This window comes from Neoarius graeffei, chromosome 7 (genome assembly GCF_027579695.1).
Source record: "Neoarius graeffei isolate fNeoGra1 chromosome 7, fNeoGra1.pri, whole genome shotgun sequence".
Classification (NCBI taxonomy): Eukaryota; Metazoa; Chordata; class Actinopteri; order Siluriformes; family Ariidae; genus Neoarius; species Neoarius graeffei.
This window is the reverse complement of record NC_083575.1, coordinates 26,768,232-26,788,042: the sequence shown is the minus strand read 5'-3', so window position 1 is coordinate 26,788,042 and position 19,811 is coordinate 26,768,232. Positions and strand designations below refer to the sequence as shown.

The 19,811-nt window shown below is 39.7% G+C and overlaps 1 protein-coding gene across 1 annotated transcript in view; it reads right to left on the bottom strand.

Annotated features, from left to right (window-relative positions):
- csmd1a (CUB and Sushi multiple domains 1a) overlaps positions 1 to 19,811 on the bottom strand; it is an 800,422-nt gene that overhangs the window by 16,035 nt on the left and 764,576 nt on the right. The window contains exons 60-66 of the mRNA XM_060924925.1: positions 12,786 to 12,959; positions 12,619 to 12,692; positions 12,420 to 12,531; positions 7,650 to 7,829; positions 6,312 to 6,374; positions 5,578 to 5,739; positions 4,981 to 5,093 (exon numbers count right to left, since the gene is read on the bottom strand). Of these exons, the coding sequence (XP_060780908.1) occupies positions 4,981 to 5,093; positions 5,578 to 5,739; positions 6,312 to 6,374; positions 7,650 to 7,829; positions 12,420 to 12,531; positions 12,619 to 12,692; positions 12,786 to 12,959 (878 nt within the window). The remainder of the gene's footprint in view (positions 1 to 4,980; positions 5,094 to 5,577; positions 5,740 to 6,311; positions 6,375 to 7,649; positions 7,830 to 12,419; positions 12,532 to 12,618; positions 12,693 to 12,785; positions 12,960 to 19,811) is intronic.

The following is a 19,811-nucleotide window of genomic DNA, read 5'->3' as shown; positions in this document are numbered from 1 at the left end:
TGCGGTGTTTACAGATCCCAGCGTGCTCGCGGGGCGTGTGTGGGCATGTGAGGACACTCCTCCTCACCAATCAGTGCACAGGGGAGTGTCTGCTCACGCCCCCAGCCTCACTCGGCTCGCTTCGGCTCGCTTCAGCCCCACTCCAAAACGGTGCGAGTTTTAGGGGCTAAGCAGGGCTGAAGTGAGCTGAGTCGTGCTGGTTTTTGGTAGTCGAAACGCGAGCCGTGTCAGGCTGAAGTGAGCTGAAGCGAGCTGAAAAAGGGTAGTGGAAAAGGGCCATATGTGTTAGCCCTGCGATGACCTGGCGACTTGTCCAAGGTGTACCCCCCCTCGCCCATAGCTGGGATAGGCTCCAGCTTGCCTGCGACCCTGTCGGACAGGGTAAGCGGCTACAGACAATGGATGGATGGATGGATGGATGGATGGATATTCAAACCAGTGTGAGTTTGATGTCGTTAAATTTAAGTAAGGTAATAGATGCGGGCAACATGTCTGAGATGATTCTGTGGCATCTGCCATCAGTGAACTATTTGACGTTAGCACGTTGGGCTACACCATACCTATGCATAACTAAAAAATAATAATAATAATAATAATAATAATGTTTGATTGTTAATGTTTGTTAATTATTATTTGACTTTATCTATAGTTACTTGTTGAACAGTGTATTAAACAGTGTTTACAGTAAATAGTTTTACTCCATCTAATATTCAGTGAAGCAAAGTCAGTGGACTTCTGTTCCCATTTCTTTTGATGAGTTAGACATCAACATCCCTCCTGTTACTGTTATGGGTAGAAGGTATCAGCTGAGTCTTTGAAATGTACATGCCAAAAACAGAATGCATTGCAGCTTGAACAAAATGCTGTATATTGAACTTGTCTGGGTTTGGTTTTAATTGATTTGTATGTGCTCCAGGACCTTGTCACAGAGAGCCACTAGAAACTTTTGGTTCGATGAAAGAAAATAATATCAGCAATTACTCGCTCGCTTCTGGCAATTATTTGGTAACATTACAAACTTACATACTCACAATGTAACATACATATGAACAGTTGGATTTTAAAATAATTTAAGTCATAAACATCTAGTTATTTGTGTCTGTGGCATCAAATACGGTCTGAAAAATGTACTGTGAAGTCTGGAAATTTGACTTTGGAAAAAGTATGGAATGTTGAAATGGAAAAAAAAGTGTAGGAACCCTGCAAGATTAACCCATCAAAGTGATGGAAAAGTGTGGAGAAAGAAAGCATCTGCTTATGATCCAAAACATACAAGCTCATCAGTCAAGCACGGTGGAGGTACAGTAGTGTCATGGCTTCGGCTTGCTTGGCTGCTTCAACTCATGATAGTATCAGAAGAATGAGTTCAGAAATCTGCCAATTTACAGAGAAATGCATCCAATCTAACTGGGAGAAACAAGTGGGAGGTTTTGGACTGGTCGAGTTGATCACCAGACCTTAACCCAATTGAACATGCATTTCAGCTCCTGAAGAGGAGACTGAAGAGAGAAATCCTACAAAACAAACAAATGAAAGAAGCTGTGGTACAAGCCTGGAAAAGCTTCACAAAAAAAGAATACAACAGTTTGGTGATGTCAGTGGATCATCAGCTTTATGCAGTTATTGGAAGCAAGGGATACATTTTGTGTTATTTACTTTCATCCATTCCAATACTATTGCTAGAGGTGGACACAGTACCCAACTTCATTACTTAAGTCAAAGTACAGATCCCACTGGTCAAATGTTACTCTGATACAAGTGAAAGTTGTCCAGTCAAATTTTTACTTAAGTTAAAGTACTGAAGTACTTGCTTTTAAAAAAAAATACTTAAGTATTAAAAGTACATTTTCTGTCAGTGCATTAGTTGTATTATTGCCACAATGCTTACAAAACCTAATGCAACCTACTGGCTTTACAAAATGAACACATGCTGTGCCATCATGGTGGTTTAACGTTAAGCTAGCTAGTCAGTGAAACTCCACCTGACATGCTAGCAAACTCTTTTCAATCTCAAAATCCTATTGGGTAGCTAAAGTTACTAGAAAAGAAAGATTTCTACCTTCTGTTTATTTGGCAAGATTATGCTAAAACATTTCTGAAAGGACTTCAGATAAGTTAATGTCATTCATGTTAGCGTAACTCCGTTTTTACATGCTAACTAATAGTGTCCAAGTTAACTAGCGATGTGTTAATGTTAGCTATGAACAAGACAATGGCAACTTGGTGGATAAATCCATAGACCAGGGGTGTCCAAACTGATCCATAAAGGGCCGTGTGGCTGCAGGTTTTCATTCCAGCCATGCAGCAGCACACCTAATTTGGCTTATTCAATCAACTGACACACCCACCCTTTAATCAAGGGTGGGTGTGGCTGCAAGTATTTGACTGTGTGAAGACAGTTCAGTTGATTGAATGAGCCAAGTCAGGTGTGCTGCTGCATGGCTGGAATGAAAACCTGCAGCCACACGGCCCTTTATGGATCAGTTTGGACACCCCTGCCACAGAAAGTCATTTGACTAACCAGACTGCAGAGCTATTGTAACATTATCGCTAGCTCTAAAAGCACAGACAACTTCATTGCAAGCTTTCTCTTGGAATAAAACATTTACATCCCTCAATATGCTTCTGCAGGTTGAATGGTGGGTTTTTATAGGCCGTGATGTGGTTCGTTTTAGGCAAACAAAGCAAACATTTAAAATGAAACGAATCTTTAATCCTTTCAGAAAACTGAAACATGGGTTCTAGGTATGGCCATGGGTGCTTCCATTCTGCCATCAACTGATTGAGTTCAAATTAATGCTGCTAAGAAATAAGTGAACTTGATTTTATTCAGTCTATGGATGTGACCCTAGTGATTACTGATAAGCTGTCTCAATGTCGCCTGCAAAAAAAAAAAAAAATCACGTTTTAGAAAAAAAAAAGAAAAAAACTCCACTTTCAAAGCTGCTTCATAGTAACAAGGACCTTGATAGAAGTGGAGTGAAAAGTACAATATTTGTCTTTCAAAATGTAGTGAAGTTAAAGTCATACGTTTCCAGAAAAAATAATACTCAAGTAAAGTACAGATACTCAAAGAGTGTACTCAAGTACATGTAATTCATTACTGCCCACCCCTGACTATTGCACACACAAAATTGGGTGGTCTGCCAACAAAGGTGCAATATTCTGAGAGATTTACCACGTCTCGATGCAAATATCAGGAAATGAAATCTGAAATTCTGATCTCTCATCTCATTCATCTATTGATCTAAAAACTAGATGTCTTCAGTGTATAGTAAAAACAAAAGAATTGGCTTTGCTGCTCCAACACTTTTGGAAGTGACTGTATATGTGACAAAGGCTGCTTCTTCTTTATCTTATTTATTAGTTATGTCGGTTATATACAGGGCTCGACATTAACTTTTTAATCCACTTGTCCAGTTGGACAAGCAGTGAGATTTTTCACTTGTCCTGACCATAACCATTTAATTACTATGTATTTACTAGTTCAATGAAAGGAAAGTGGTGAACAATGTTTATCAAAAAGCAGGTATAGTTATGGTAATGATTATGCTTTAATGATTTATAATTTTTCAATAAAATTCAAACTTTACCTGTAACAATAAACAGAAACTATCCAATGCCCCATTATGGTATGTGTCTTGTTAGAACCCATTACCTGATCTGCAGTTTTAAGAGTTAGACTCACCCAAATTCAAAGCTTCTGGAGGAAATAAAGTTAAATCTTGATTAATCCAGTAAAATGTGAAGTATAAATTAATTTTAAGAAATGAAACTGAAAGAAAACAAGTTGGACATGATATGACAGAATCGCGTTGTAAATGAGGGCAGCATGGTGGTGTAGTGGTTAGCGCTGTCGCCTCACAGCAAGAAGGTCTGGGTTCGAGCCCCGTGGCCGGCGAGGGCCTTTCTGTGCGGAGTTTGCATGTTCTCCCCGTGTCCACGTGGGTTTCCTCCGGGTGCTCCGGTTTCCCCCACAGTCCAAAGACATGCAGGTTAGGTTAACTGGTGACTCTAAATTGACCGTAGGTGTGAATGTGAGTGTGAATGGTTGTCTGTGTCTATGTGTCAGCCCTGTGATGACCTGGCGACTTGTCCAGGGTGTACCCCGCCTTTCGCCCGTAGTCAGCTGGGATAGGCTCCAGCTTGCCTGCGACCCTGTAGAACAGGATAAAGCGGCTAGAGATGATGAGATGAGATGAGACGTTGTAAATGAAAACAAACGCCTAGTGGTAGCGTGTCTGCCTCTCAATCGGGAGATCGTGAGTTCTATTCACGGTCAGGTCATACCAAAGACCATCATAAAAATGGGACCTACTACCATCTGGCAAGGCACGCTGCAATACAGATGCGAGTGGGGAGTCAAACTCTCATGGTTACCAGAGGACTAGCCCCCCTCTGTAACCCTAGCTATGTAATAGGCGAGAGGCCGAGGGCTGTGAAACGGAGATCGGCGCTGCCCCCGATGCGCCACTTGGCGTGGAAAGGGGAAGGAAGGAAGCAAGGAAGGAAGGAAGGAAGGGTGATGGTTAATGGGAACCATACAAAAGAAAAATACAATGAATGAATGACACAGATATTTATTTTATTGAGGTAATTGATCTCCATTTCTCCAATTTCAGTGAATTCAAAGTCTAATAATCTATAATTAGATATTATGACGTGGTTATTTTTACACACGCACCTGCTGTACTCGGCTTCCCCAGAATCTTGTAAACAATAACACGGCCAGATTTAGGCGCTTGAACTGGTTTTGTTGGAACTTTATTGATGTAACTCTTGAATAATTACTATAAAAATTGTGATTTTCAAGAAATATTTAACTTGTCCTGTCGGACAGGCAAATACAAATTTGACTTCTCTGGACCAAACATTTGGTTGTCCCAGACAGTCGGACTACCATTAATGTCGAGCCTTGTACACCGTTAACTCTAAAACTCTAGTTTCCATAAGAATGTGGAGTAACTTTGTGGTACTTACATAACCATCCATTGCCCAGTTGTCATTTTTGAATTTATTAAAGTACTGCTCTGTTGGACCTCGTATCTGGTAGACTTTGAGTAATAAATGATTTTCCTCTTTTTTATACGTCCCTGCAGAAGACAAAAAAAAAATGTTATATATCAACTTTGACAAACATGCCTAACCAAAATGTTAGGGGAAAAAAAAAGAATAAATGTCTCAGGCATGAATAATTTTTAAAAATACACCACATTGTTGTTTAATTCTTGAATCTGATTGGTCAGAATTTGTTGATTAATTTTCAATAACATCACTTTCAACTGTTATTCAAATGATAGGTTTATATTTGTGCTGTTATGATGTAGTATCACACCATCATGTTGTGCATTATTTTCCTAATAAAGCACCCACCTTAATTATACATTAATAAAAGAAAATTATGACTGCGGCTTGCTTTTCATGGTTCAAACCAAACGTGTGTTCAATGAAAGGCTTTTTTAAAACTTGTTTTTAACCTTTTTATATTTAGTGAAACATGCTATTTGCACTACCTGCATTTTAAATGGTCTTTTCAAGGCCTTACTGAAATTTTTAAGCAAGGATTTAAAAGCTCACCTGAAAGCTTGATCTGCACCCCACTTTGTTCTAAAAGAGTGACATTGACTCTGCTCGTTGTAACGTTGAAAGCAGTGACTGTTATTGTAGCAGTCTGCCTCTTGCCAAGATACTCGTAGAAACCAGTCCAGCCCGAGTTTAAAGAGAACACGTCTGCAGGCACTGAGCACAAGGGAATAATCAGTAAAATAAGTATGTATAACATTTCAAAGGAAATATTCAGAATATGCTTGGTGCAATTCATAACTGGTCTGACCTTACAGAGTTTCACATCCTAACCATTTTATAACAATAGTGAAATTGGCTAGGTTATGGTTGGCCTAATACACCGTCATATTATGTTAACTGCCAGAAATGTCTGAGCTATAAGTCCAGGAAAAAAAAAACACACATTCACTCACCTGCTGATTAGTCTAAGAGCAAGTTAAACTAATGTGTAGACTTTGGATCCAGTCGTTATATAAGTTAATGCTCATACATATAATTATGAAATGTATCTAAATAACCTGTTTGCACATCACTTGTAAACACGAACAACAATGATTTAATTAGTACCATGCTCTAGACATAATGAATTACATATCGACTTATATTGCTTTTTAGTGAAGACATTAAAAAAATGTGTACAGTAGAAACATACAAATATACATGACATTTATATGACCTAAAAACAGATTCTTTGTCATTTTTAAATGTGCAGATACTGTGGTGATAGTAGAGAAATAGGTGCATACCCCGAATCTTGTTTTTCTGTATATCTGGGTCTCCCTTTGACTTGACGTTTATTTTTGGTCCAACTAGAAGACAGATAATTGACAAGTTGACAGTTGCAGTTGTAGCTGAATGAGCCACAACCCATAAACTGTATGTGACTACATCATCCTGTGACTTTAAGTAATATGAAAACACATTAACCACAACAAAAATTCATACAAGCCAATTCTTCACCATTTTTAGAATGTATGGATGTGTAGAAGCAATGAAGATTGGTTTCTGACTGCTTTAGTTTAGGCCCTGGTCACACTACAGCTCAGGATGGGCTTGCGAATACTTAGCGATGAAAAATTGGTAGCATCGCCACCAGTTGTGCAATACACGGCGATTGTTCTCTGACCTTCGCGAGTCGTTTTTTGGTGTGTCTCTGCCTCGTGAGTGGCCAAAAATGTTGTTGTGAAAAATTTTAATGCATGCATGGAAATTTGGTGGTGATGTATTCGACAGCAAACTATCCAGCAAATACTCACAGATGGATTTGGGAATATTTCCTGAAGCTTGGGAGAACCTTCGTCAAGCCTCTTGAGATGTATTTGTCTCGAATCCATGTCCCAAATGCTCAGAGAAGCCTTGTCAACACAGAGGCTCGGTATAACCTAACCTTCGCCAAGACTTGAAAAGTGCATTTACATTCGGGGGTCCTTTGGCGGACGTTGTGCACACACTTGGGACCCAGTCATTATGGGAAACACCTGATGCTGATTTGAGCGCAATTAGCATGCACATATAAGGACGCTGTTTTAACAGAGACTTTGCAAGTATTCTGTCAGGTATACGGTGGTAGATGGATCTAAGTGCAGGAAGAGTCTTTATTAGCAGGTGTGATATTTACAAAAAGATATATGACCTGTCTTTGGTCTAGACCAGCCTAGGCTGTGTACTGTCTAGCCTGGGGTAAGCCGTTGGCATTTTATTTTTCTATTTAGTTGTGCTTTGTCAGTTCATTAGTACGGTTGGTTTGTTTCCGTAGCTGTTAGTTGAGTATTGGTACTTCAGCAGAATATTACACTGAGTATTATTCTGTCACTGGTTCAGTTGGCACTAGAACTTTCTTGTCTAGAAGTTCAGCACTTCTTGTACCTTACTCTTGCACTTGTAAAAAGCAGATGTTGCAGTATTTGTACCGTTATTTTGGACGACTGCCAAATTTTTAGTTAGAAATGATTGCTAATTTTGCATAGCATACATCACAGATGCATCAAATGTTGTTAAATCCCAACCTTAGCAACAGATGCAAGATTGGGATGTAATGTTTCTACTCATCACTTTCTACTCGCAGCACAGATAAGGGTCAGTACCTTTGCAGACAGGAGGTTTGCCCGACCACCGGCCATCTGGCCTGCACGTCCTGTGCTCAGATCCCCCGGCCAAAAAGAATCCATCTTGGCACGTGTACATGAGGGTGTAGCCCAGTGTAGGCAGGTCAATGGCCCTCACATCCACGTGAGCTGGTGTCTCAGGCTGTCGGCACGTGTGAGCTGCACATAACAGATGCAACGTGTGAGGCTGGGAAGGAAATCTTTTTTTTTTTTTTATTTTGCAGGCCAAGATAGTGCTGTGGTGTTGGTGGGAGTGGTCCGGTATGTGCTTTAAGTACACTTTACATAATATATGACCTGTCTTCACACATCCAGGCTCAAAAAGTAAAGGTGCTTTTTTTTTTTTATCAGTGGTTCTCAAATTAAGGTTGATGAAGCATCACCAGGGGTCTGTGACCTTTTTTTTTTAAATTATTTTGGTAAAGTAGTGGACATCACTTCCCACCATGATCAAAGTCATATTTATTATCAAGCTCTCAGCCTGTTTGAATGACTGATTGAATTGAAGGAGTTCAATCCAAACCTCAGGAATAAAACTTCTGTGCCTTGAGTAAATACTCTGAATATTTAAATAATATTGGATGGCTTTTGTTCGTGGTATATTCCATTCAGCTAGCATGATATTGACCTCGTCGAAGATGAGTACCACAATAGACCACAAAAAAAGCCAGCCAATATTATTATTATTATTATTATACACTTCTTTCAGATGTTCAACGCGTCTTTCTCTTTCAAAATTTTCTCAAAATTTTCCGTATTTAATAAAGCAAGCCTGGCGGCCATGTTTGTTTACAAATTGTCTCAGTCACTCGCTAGCACAGAAGTTTTATGTCTCCAACGTGTGACATCATGTTGTCTTGACAACCATGCAATATTGTAAACTATATTCAACGCACATTCTTCATTGGGTAGAGTGATGTAATACATGTAGGATGTGATATGCTAACAATATTGCATGCTATCAAACCAAATGAATGAAACCCGCTAGAAGGGAATAGAACATGTTTTTATTCCATCGAAAAAGTGTCCTGTATGTATAATAATTATGTATATTGTAATACAGTTCTAGGGAATATTTGAATGGTTGGATTATGTTCAGAAGGGGTCTGTAAAATTAATTTGATCATTAAATGGATCCCTGGCTGCAAAAGTGTTTGAGAACTCCTGCTTTATATGACTGAAGAGTAGCAAGGATTTATTTCAACCACATTGTCACCTGCCTACAGATTAACAATCCATGTGACTTGATCATAGTTAGCTTTAATTCTTACTTCCAAAGTATGCGTTCTTGATCTTGATCCTGTTTAGGAATTAAATTATTATCAAGCAATCAGCTTTACTTCAAACAAGCCCTCATTCATTGATTTTTTACCTATTTCACATCTTTAGAAGGTAATCTCAGCTAAAGTTCTAAAGGGCCTCACCTCCTCATGAAGATCACAGCGAGACAAGAATAAATCACACTAGCCTTTATCTAGCTTTATAACCGTATTTGCTACTGGCAAATATGGTTCTGATCATGTGCATGAATTTTACAGTTATCGTCATACTTCAAACATTTCGTTCAATTTCCAACAAATCACTGAGGAGTTTGTCCATAGGCTCCTCCTCTCTCTAAATTCGAATAAGGCTACTGGTTTAGACCTCTTATCCACACGTTTCCTTAAGGACAGAGCCAAGTTCATAACAATCCCACTCACATTATTCTAAATTTGTCCCTATCCACTGGGGTGATCCCTTTTGAACTTAAGTTTGCTAAGATCACGCCTATACACAAGAAAAACAGCAAAACCAAAGCTGGTAGTTATCGGCTTGTGTCTATTCTCAGCATTGTAAGCATTAGCAAACTGATTGAGAAGGTTGTCTATGACCAACTCAATCAGTACCTCACAGATCATAAACTCTTATATGAGTACCAGTCAGGTTTCCGGTCCTCTTACTCAACAGATACTTGTTTAATTCATCTCACTGACTATATTAAGTCTGAACAAGACAAAGGCAATTACACAAAATATGATACTTCTAGATCTACAAAAAGCCTTTGATACTGTGGACCATAAGTATTCTTGTTATGAAGCTTGAAGCCATGGGGCTTCAGAAACCTGCTGTTAACTGGTTCCATGCCTACCTAAGTAATAAGCAGCAGTGTGTGGAAGTTGATGGCATACTGTCTACACCTGCTAATGTGATCTGTGGTGTCCCACAGGGCTCAATATTGGGCCCTTTGCTTTTCCTTAGCTATGTTAATTATATGCCCTCCGCAGTAAATAGTAAACTGCTATTGTAAGCAGACGATTCTACCCTCTTGGTAGCTAGAAAGAATACTGTTGACATACTTCAAAGGCTTATTGATAACAAGCTATCCCCCCATCTTGGGAAGACTCTTTGGCTCCAAACGGAGACTTCATAGTTCTGAGTCTATAGACGTCACATGTGATGGTCAAACCTTTGCCAGTAAAACCTGTGTTAAATATTTAGTTGTTCCTGACCAGTCACTATCAGGGAGCCAAATCGCTGACACTGTCATTAGCAAATCCAACACTAAACTTAAATTCCTGTATAGACAGACCAGACAATTTGACATGGCTACCATCATAAAGCTTTTAGTGTCAGCTCTAGTACAGTGTCATTTTGACTATGCCAGTGCTTCTTGGTACTCTGGTCTTACCAAGAAAAAGCAAGATCGTCTGCAGACAACTCAGAACAAAATAGTTCGATATCTACTCAGTGCCTCTCCTAGGATCCATATAGGTCATGTTGAGTTTGAGCAGGTCAAGATGTTGCCAGTGAGCCTGCGAGTCAAACAGCTTAAATTAAATCACATGCACAACATTACTCATGGTAATGCTCCACAATATCCAACATCTGCCTTTATTCCAAACTCTTCCTGCCATAATACCCATTCAGGCCCCCTCTCTCTGTTTATCCCTGTTAGATCTTTTGGACAGTCCTCTTTCACATATACTGGTGCTTGCTTTTGGAATGGTTTACCTAGTCATATACAGTCTCAGTCTTCCAAAAGTGCTTTCAAACATCTTGTTCCGAACCTTTTTATCTCAACAGCTTTTAGAGGATGAACTCAACCCTTTTATTATGTCATCATCTAATTAGTCCTCTGTTATTATATTGTCTTTGTCCTGTTAATTTTGATACAGGTATTTGTTTACTCATATTTTGCACTAAGTACTTTTGTACAGTATCATCTTTTTATATTTATATTATTTATATTTATTTATGGGGCGGCATGGTGGTGTAGTGGTTAGCGCTGTCGCCTCACAGCAAGAAGGTCCGGGTTCGAGCCCCGTGGCCGGCGAGGGCCTTTCTGTGCGGAGTTTGCATGTTCTCCCTGTGTCCGCGTGGGTTTCCTCCGGGTGCTCCGGTTTCCCCCACAGTCCAAAGACATGCAGGTTAGGTTAACTGGTGACTCTAAATTGACCGTGAGTGTGAATGTGAGTGTGAATGGTTGTCTGTGTCTATTGCTGCTTTTCCACTACCAACGCGGCTGAGTTGGGCTGAGCCGTGCCGTGCTGAGTTGGACTGAGTCGAGCTGAGCGGGGCTGTTGGAGTTGCATTTCGACTACAACCGCGCTGAACCGTGCTGGCTGGAAGTGGGTGGACACATTGGGTGGAGTTAGCGAAAGTGGGTGGACGTCACGTGATGTCGTTAGGCGGCGCAAACAGTGACATCAGTGATCTTTTAAGCGGTAGTCTCACGACCCGGAGAGTAAACAATAAACATGGAGGACATGGAGTCGTTAGTGTTGCTGGTCTTGGTGCTGTGGCTTGTTGTCACCGACAACGCCAACAGATACTGGCAAGAGCGTATAGATGAGGCGAGGCGCATAAGGCTTCAGAAATTCTCGTAATTCGTAATTCTTCTTCTTCCGGGTTTATGGTGTTTACAGATCCCAGAGTGCTCGCGGGGCGTGTGTGGGCATGTGAGGACACTCCTCCTCACCAATCAGTGCACAGGGGAGTGTCTCCTCATGCCCCTAGCCCCACTCGGCTCGGTTTGGCTCGCTTCAGCCCCACTCCAAAACCATGCGAGTTTTGGGTGCTAAGCAGGGCTGAAGCGAGTTGAGTCGTGCTGCTCTAAGGTAGTCGAAACGCGAGCCGTGTCGGGCTGAAGTGAGCTGAAGTGAGCTGAAAAAGGGTAGTGGAAAAGGACCATATGTGTCAGCCCTGTGATGACCTGGTGACTTGTCCAGGGTGTACCCCGCCTTTCGCCCGTAGTCAGCTGGGATAGGCTCCAGCTTGCCTGCGACCCTGTACAACAGGATAAAGCGGCTAGAGATAATGAGATGAGATGAGATATTTATTTATACTACTCATGTTGTTTGTCATCAACATGTACACACACACACCAGATTTTTCTTTATTTTAATTTTACATTCTATATTTTCCTTTCATTTTGTCATTTGATTTTATGGACCACAATGGAAAAGTGTTTTCACTTTCTTGTGCCATCCATGTATTTTTAATGTATTTACAATTGTTTGTATGTATTTACATTGAATTTATTAAATTCAATCAATCAATCAATCAATCAATCAATCAATCAGCTAGCAGATTCATACTTTGTTTTATAAATAAATGCTGCTATAGGATTAACAGTTTCAGTGCAGGTGGTGTCATAAACCCAAAAATGTCAAAATGGACATAGTGAAATTCTCGCTCACAATCCTTTTTTTAATCCTTGTTTTTCGAAATACATTTTTCTTGTGTCCTGTTCTGATGAAAAGTCCTTACCTATACACTCCGGCTGTATGCCACTCCAGGTCAAATTTTCCAGGCATGTTCTGGTGGTGGACCCAAGGACATGATAATTTTTTCGACATCTGAAGAAAACCTTACTTCCCACCTTAAAATAAATAAATAAAAGTTCATGGTAATTATGACATGCATGACAGAACAAACTTTTTGCCAATGTTTGGATTCCTACCCTTACCATAAATCCCTGAGCTTGCAGTGGAATTCCATACGCAGGCGTTCCTGGATCCTTACACGCATTATATGCTGGATCTGTAATCGTAAATTAAACATTAAAACACCACCACAGAGCTTAAATCCCACTCCCCAAGTTGATAAGGATGTTCATAGCTCTGGATTACACACCAATGCAAGAAGGCTGCATTCCACTCCACGAGCCATCCTCCTGACACACTCTCCTGGAGGAGCCCACTAACAGGTAGGGGGAACGACAGTAGAACGATACTTCAGACTTGTAGGTAAATTGATTCCCCTCTCTGTAGCCCTCTGCAGGGGTTCCGGGGTCCCCACATAACACCGCTGGACAGGGCACAAATCAGACCCGTGACAGAATGAACGATTTCAGCCAACTCCACCATGGTAAAATTGGTACCGATATAAAGTTTATATATGTGTTTTAATATAGTCATTTGTTATGTGAGAAAATAACATTTTTACGTGTTTCACTTGACAGAGCATACCATTTTTCCTGTAAAAAAATATATATATGTATGTATATGCACAAATTGGCTGGATACAAGGCATTAATTAATCACTTCGAGCACCTCCAAGCAAACTGTTTTCTGATGGTGACCAGTCAGGTTGAACCCAAATCTACTTTTTATGCTGTCCTTTCTTTCGTTCACCAAATCAGCTCGAGGGTTTGTATTTCGGTCCAGTGGAGCTTGCGTTTAAACAGAGGACAATTAGCAACTTTAATTAGCCACTATAACTAGATGTCCTTGGCGGAAGTGGCATTAAATCCATTATCTGTGAGACTGTAGCTTAAATGCTGCTTTGTGTGTGTGTGTGTGTGTGTGTGTAATCACCTTATGAAACACGACTAGTTTAAATTAGTTTCTTCTCATCGTTATGTAAATGTATGATTCACTTTAAAAGCATTCAACAATGGTGTTACAAATCAAAACTTTCATTTTAAAGTCATTTTCCTGAAAAAAAAACAACAAAAAAAACTTCAATCTCTGTAAGCTTGCTGGTTATACGGATGACTAATGCTGTGTAATTTTCTAATGAATTAATCAAATAACCAATAATTACCATTAGATAGGATTTGACTTGCTGTGTAGCCAGTTTACCTTGGCTACTGCAATTGATGCTATTCTAGTCTGGCATTAAGCAAAGAACATATGCACATGTGATCTTGATGTTAACGTATAGACCCCTTGCACTGATGTCACACTTACATTTGTGTTCAAAATAATAGCAGTCCAACACGACTAACCAGATCAATCACTGTTTTTGGTGGAAATTATATTACTACATGGCAAATAATTTACCAGTAGGTGTAGTAGAGTCATAGAAAACCAACAGACCCAACATTCATGATATGCATGCTCCTGAGTCTGTGTAATCGAATAATTAAGTGAAAGGGACGTGTTCAAAATAATAGCAGTGTGGAGTTTAATTAGTGAGGTCATTCATTCTGTGAAAAAACAGATGTCAATCAGGTGGCCCTAATTTAAGGATGAAGCCAGCACATGTTGTACATCCATTTCTCTCTGAAAACCTGAGAAACATGGGTCGTTCCAGACATTGTTCAGAAGAACAGCGTGCTTTGATTAAAACGTTGATTGGAGAGGTAAAACGTATACTGTAAAGAAGTGCAGAAAATGATGGGCTGCTCGGCTAAAATGATCTCCAGTGCTTTAAATTGGACAGCAAAGCCAGAGAGACGTGGAAGAAAACAGAAGACTACCATTCGAATGGATCGAAGAATAGCCAGAATGGCAAAGACTCAGCCAATGATCAGCTCCAGGGTGATCAAAGACGGTCTGAAGTTACCTGTGAGTACTGTGACAATTAGAAGACGCCTATGTGAAGCTAATCTATCGGCAAGAAGCTCCCGCAAAGTTCCACTGTTAAAAAAAAGACGTGCTGAAGAGGATACAATTTGCCAAAGAACACATCGACTGGCCTAAAGAGAAATGGAGAAACATTTTGTGGACTGATGAAAGTAAAATTGTTCTTTTTGGGTCCAAGAGCCGCAGACAGTTTTTCAGACGACCCCCAAACACTGAATTCAAGCCACAGTACGCTCTGAAGACAGTGAAGCATGGTGGTGCAAGCATCATGATATGGGGATGTTTCTCTTACTATGATGTTGGGCCCATTTATCGCATACCAGGGATCATGGATCAGTTTGCATATATCAAAATACTTGAAGAGGTCATGTTGCCTTATGCTGAAGAGGAAATGCCCTTGAAATGGGTGTTTCAACAAGACAACGACCCCAAACACACCAGTAAGCGAGCAGCATCAGGGTTCAAGACCAACAAAATGAAAGTTATGGAGTGGCCAGCCCAATCCCCGGACCTTAACCCGATAGAAAACTTGTGGGGTGACATCAAAAATGCTGTTTCTGAGGCAAAACCAAGAAATGCAGAGGAACTGTGGAATGTTGTCAAATCATCCTGGGCTGGAATACCTGTTCACAGGTGCCAGAAGTTCTCAGAAACCGTGGTTATACAACTAAATATTAGTTTAGTGATTCACAGGAATACTAAATCCTTAAGATTTTTTCAGTTTATACAGTAAATATTTGGAGTTTGTAATGAAAAATGCAGACACTGCTTTTTTTTTTTGAACAGCCCAATGTTCATTTTTCTTCATTTTCTGTAAAGTAATTAAAATACTGATACATTTTTCTTCATGTTTTGATGTAGAATATAATGTGCAGTGTTCCCAATGCATGGAAATAAAAACTATTATAAGGATTTTGAGCTTTACTCACGTTTTTAAACACACTGCTATTATTTTGAACACAACTGTACATTAGCAACCATTGGAATCCTTGTCCTGGCAGACAAGTGAACTTTGTTTACATACTGAAGACAAGCGGTATTGAAGATGTCAGATGTCTGTAGTTTGAAGAAAACTACAGCTAAAAAATCTTTACTACCAGATTACTTGGATAATCTAAGTCAGAAAGAAGCAAAGGATAGATATATATGGAAATTAGAGTTTATTAGCAGTTACGATCCATACCGGTACAAAATTCCTATACACGATTGGAGTGATGATGCAGATTTGTAGCCGAGTGTTACCTACATAGATGTTGGAAAGCACCTTCTCACTGCATTTTCTCTGTTTTAATAAAAAAAAGCATTGTTTGCTGAAAGAGAAGAGCAGGGAGGATTGAGAATCGAGCGGCTGTGGTTTGTTTACACCTCATACTAATTATCAATGGATAGATCATTTTTCAAATCATAGGAAAAATCATTCTTTGTTACCGTGTAAGGATCTACTCCATTGCAAAGAGCAACTTTCTGAACTGTATTGACCTCCAAACTGCGAAAATAGTTGTAGACGGTTTCACAAGTTCTTTGCATGCTGGCGGCCAAATCGGTTTGCCTGACCACCACTTCATTCACTGGAAGTAAACTTGCAAGCAAAAGTCATGTGACTGAATACAACCTATATCCTATTCCAGGTTAACCACTTGCAAAGAATGACTGAAAAACCTTTAACTCTGTGGACTGTCAGTGAAAAAATGGCAAGATCATTGCCGCACACCGTGACTGTATGGCAGGCCTTGGAGAGAGCTGCTCTCACAAAGCATCATTGCCGTGGGCTCGAAGCTGGAGTGAAAGAAAGGGATTCACTGACCCTTACAGATAAAAAGGCATGCGGAGTTCTTCTTATTGCTGTGGAAAAAAAAAAATCTCCTACTCCTGGATCAGAGATATTTCCTTTCTAAAGAAATATCCAACTCAAGTTCCTAAGACACAATCAGAAGTTCAACACAAAGTTTCAGGGAGACGGTAATACCTTTTAGCTTTCCTTATCTTATCTTTATCGTTCATCTTAGGGGTGGCATGGTGGTGTAGCGGTTAGCACGGTCACCTCACAGCAAGAAGGTTCTGGGTTCAAGCCCAGTGGCTGACAGGGACCTTTCTGTGTGGAGTTTGCATGTTCTTCTCGTGTCTGTGTGGGTTTCCTCTGGGTACTCCGGTTTTCCCCACAGTCCAAAGACATGCGTTTAAGTTAACATGGGGTGGCTTTGGGCTAAAGTGCTCTTGAGTGAGGCACCTAACCCCCAACTGCTCCCCAGGCACTGTAGCATTGCTGCCCACTGCTCTGGGTATACGTATGTGTGTGTTTACTGGTTCAGATGGGTTAAATACAGAGGAGGAATTTCACAAGTGTACGTGTGATGAATAAAGTTGTTGTTGTTCTTCTTGATTTGAACAATTAGAACAACCAAAAACAGCACAAAAATTTAACCATATTTAAGACAGCTTGAGCCTTGCTTACAGGAAAGATGATGTCAGGCTGTCCCCCAGGAGAAATTATCACATGATGTGTGACGTCACACGCAAGGGGACTATTAGCTTAAAGTGCATATCCTGGACCAATTTCGTTTTTTTTATATGAAAGTATGTCCCTTTACACACTCATCCAGAAGGGTAATTTTGCACAAGGCCATCTGTCTACAGCAGAAAAAAAATAAAATAACAAAACGCGTCTGGAAAAATCCCAAGGGAGTCTGGATCCAGATTCGTGACATCACCTGTGGAAGTGCCAGCAGGCTGCGAGAACTTGCACGGTTTCAGTGCACAGCCTGTGTAGACTAAGTTTAGCAGCTAGCGATTTTGCATTGAAATATGGAATTGTCACCTGAGTGCAATGTTACTTCACCTTTAGATGAAGAATATAATGAGATGTCAGAATTGGGGCTTCATCTGTTTGGATTTGATGATGATTCAAGTAGTGAAGATGACGGAGACAACACCGGGGATGTAAATAATACGGTCATTTTCTCATAAACAAACCAGCGCTGATGTAGGATTCAGAGGGAGGCGTCCCACACGTGACATCACAAAAATCATTGTTTGCCGGGAAATCCAAATGCCAAGTTTTTTCAGAGGCAGATGAATTCGCCTCAAATGGTTTGATTTCAACTGAATTTTTCTGGTATTGCGCAAGGTAAAAAAAAATTGCACAAAATGCAAAATGTGACAGATATTTGACCAAAGTTTAATATAAAATAGGAGAATTACATTGATCTTGCTCCTGAATTTACCCGTGATGTGCACTTTAGGGCTAACAACATTGTGTAGTTTGAGGAGGTCACAAGAGATGATATATTTGTGCTTTTTTGACACTGATGAACTTGATAAACTGAAATGATTGGATGTTAAATTAAAGCATATTTAATTGATGTATAGCACACCGTCACTGGCTTGATTTTTTTTTTTTACCTTTGTAAAAAAAAATGTAATGAGTACTGTGAAGGTTGAAATAAAAATGTATTTTTTTTTAAAATATGATTAAGTAAGAATGCAAGTCTTCAATATCAATAATACTCAAGTGTTGAAGTTCTTCTGACAAAGAATATACGAACGCTCCATAAGGGGAAAAAAAACCCTATGGATGAACAGAAAAATTCACCTTCTGGAAACATGGACAGGCACAAGGAACAATCTGCAACCTGGCATTAGGGCAAATAACAATGCCAAACTCCAGACAGAAAGGCAATTTAGCAGTAACTCCAAACCAACCAAAGCACAGTTGGGAGGGAATAGATAAGCCCTGAATATAAAAGCAGGGTCAACAGTGAGACAGTCACTAATGGCTGTCTACCACATGAGCTTAACATTTTCTATTCCTGCTTCAAAACAGTTGCAGTCATGAATACGGAGTCTGTTGCTTATTAGTCCATCTGACATCACAAGTACATCCATCTATGTATGTATGTATGTATGTATGTATGTTTGTATGTATGTATACATACATACATACATACATTCGGCAATGACGGACTGCCTTAAGCAAAGTAAGCGTAAGTAAGCAATGTATGTATGTATGTATGTATGCATGCATGCATGTTCTCCCACTACGGTAATACTGTAGCAAATACAATGCATGTTATTCATCACCTTATCTGTACCTTTTACCCTTGAGCTTACCACTGAACTGCATTGTGTGTAAAATGATATATGATGCATCTAGCTACAAAGCTAATTGCACATTTTTATCATACAATTGCTGTTTGTGCATAATGTCTTTGAATTATTGTAGTATTTAATGTTTAGTCAGCTAACAACAGTCTGTTTTATTGTATACCTGTATAAATTTAGCAATACAGCCAAAGTGAATTAAAATTACGAGATAATTGGATAAATTCACTGAAACAGCTATTCAGATATGCTTTTAATATGCATATTTGGCAACCCTGATCATACCCTGTACATATTAAATTTCTCATATTAATACAAAAATCATGACATTTCTGAGACGGCCAATTTTCTACATTGGAGTACAGTTCGTTCGTTCGTTCGTTCGTTCATTCATTCTCAGGAAGTAAATCAGTAAATGCTTTATCCTGGTCAGGGTCGCGGTGGATCTAGAGCCTATTCTGGAATAACGGGTGTAAAGTGGGAATACACCCTTGATGGGTGATTTAAGTGTAGCCAGTCTACCTGCTGGCATGCTTTTGAGAGGAAGGAGGAAACCATGTGGACATGCACATAAATGCCACATAAAACAGTAAAATGAGCTCAGGATCAAACCTCGGAGCCATGAGTTGGCAATGCTACCTGCTGGACCACCGTGACGCCTGGCATACAGCTTTAATGACACACATTTATATGAAGCCATGTTATTTGTACAAAGCAGTCTTTTCATTGAGGGACATTTTCACACAGATGGCTTGTTTGCTCTGCTCTGAATCATTTGAAAGGGTTGTAAACTTGGAGCATTTTCCCCTTGGTTCGATTTCTTTTCACACAGGGAAAAATCCAAGCGAACCAAAAAAATGCATTACATAAAACCATGTGAGAATATTCACTCTGCTTAATGGTCAGACATATTGGGGGTGGAAGCAAGAAAATCAATACAGGAAGAATGTCTTGTGTTTTGGACTAGGGCATATTTCTATGGACTAGGGCATATTTCTACTTTGCTTTACACTTTGCAAAGATGACGTGCTGTTTTCAGACAACAAGAGAGTTAATGTTCAGCATTTATAACCCCAATTCCAAAAAAGTTGGGACGCTGTGTAAAACAAATAAAAACCGAATGCAATAATTTGTAAATCATGGAAACCCTATATTTCATTGAAAATAGTACAAAGACAACATATCAAATGTTGAAACTGAGAAATTTTATTGTTTTTTGAATAATATATGCTCATTTTGAATTTAATGTGAG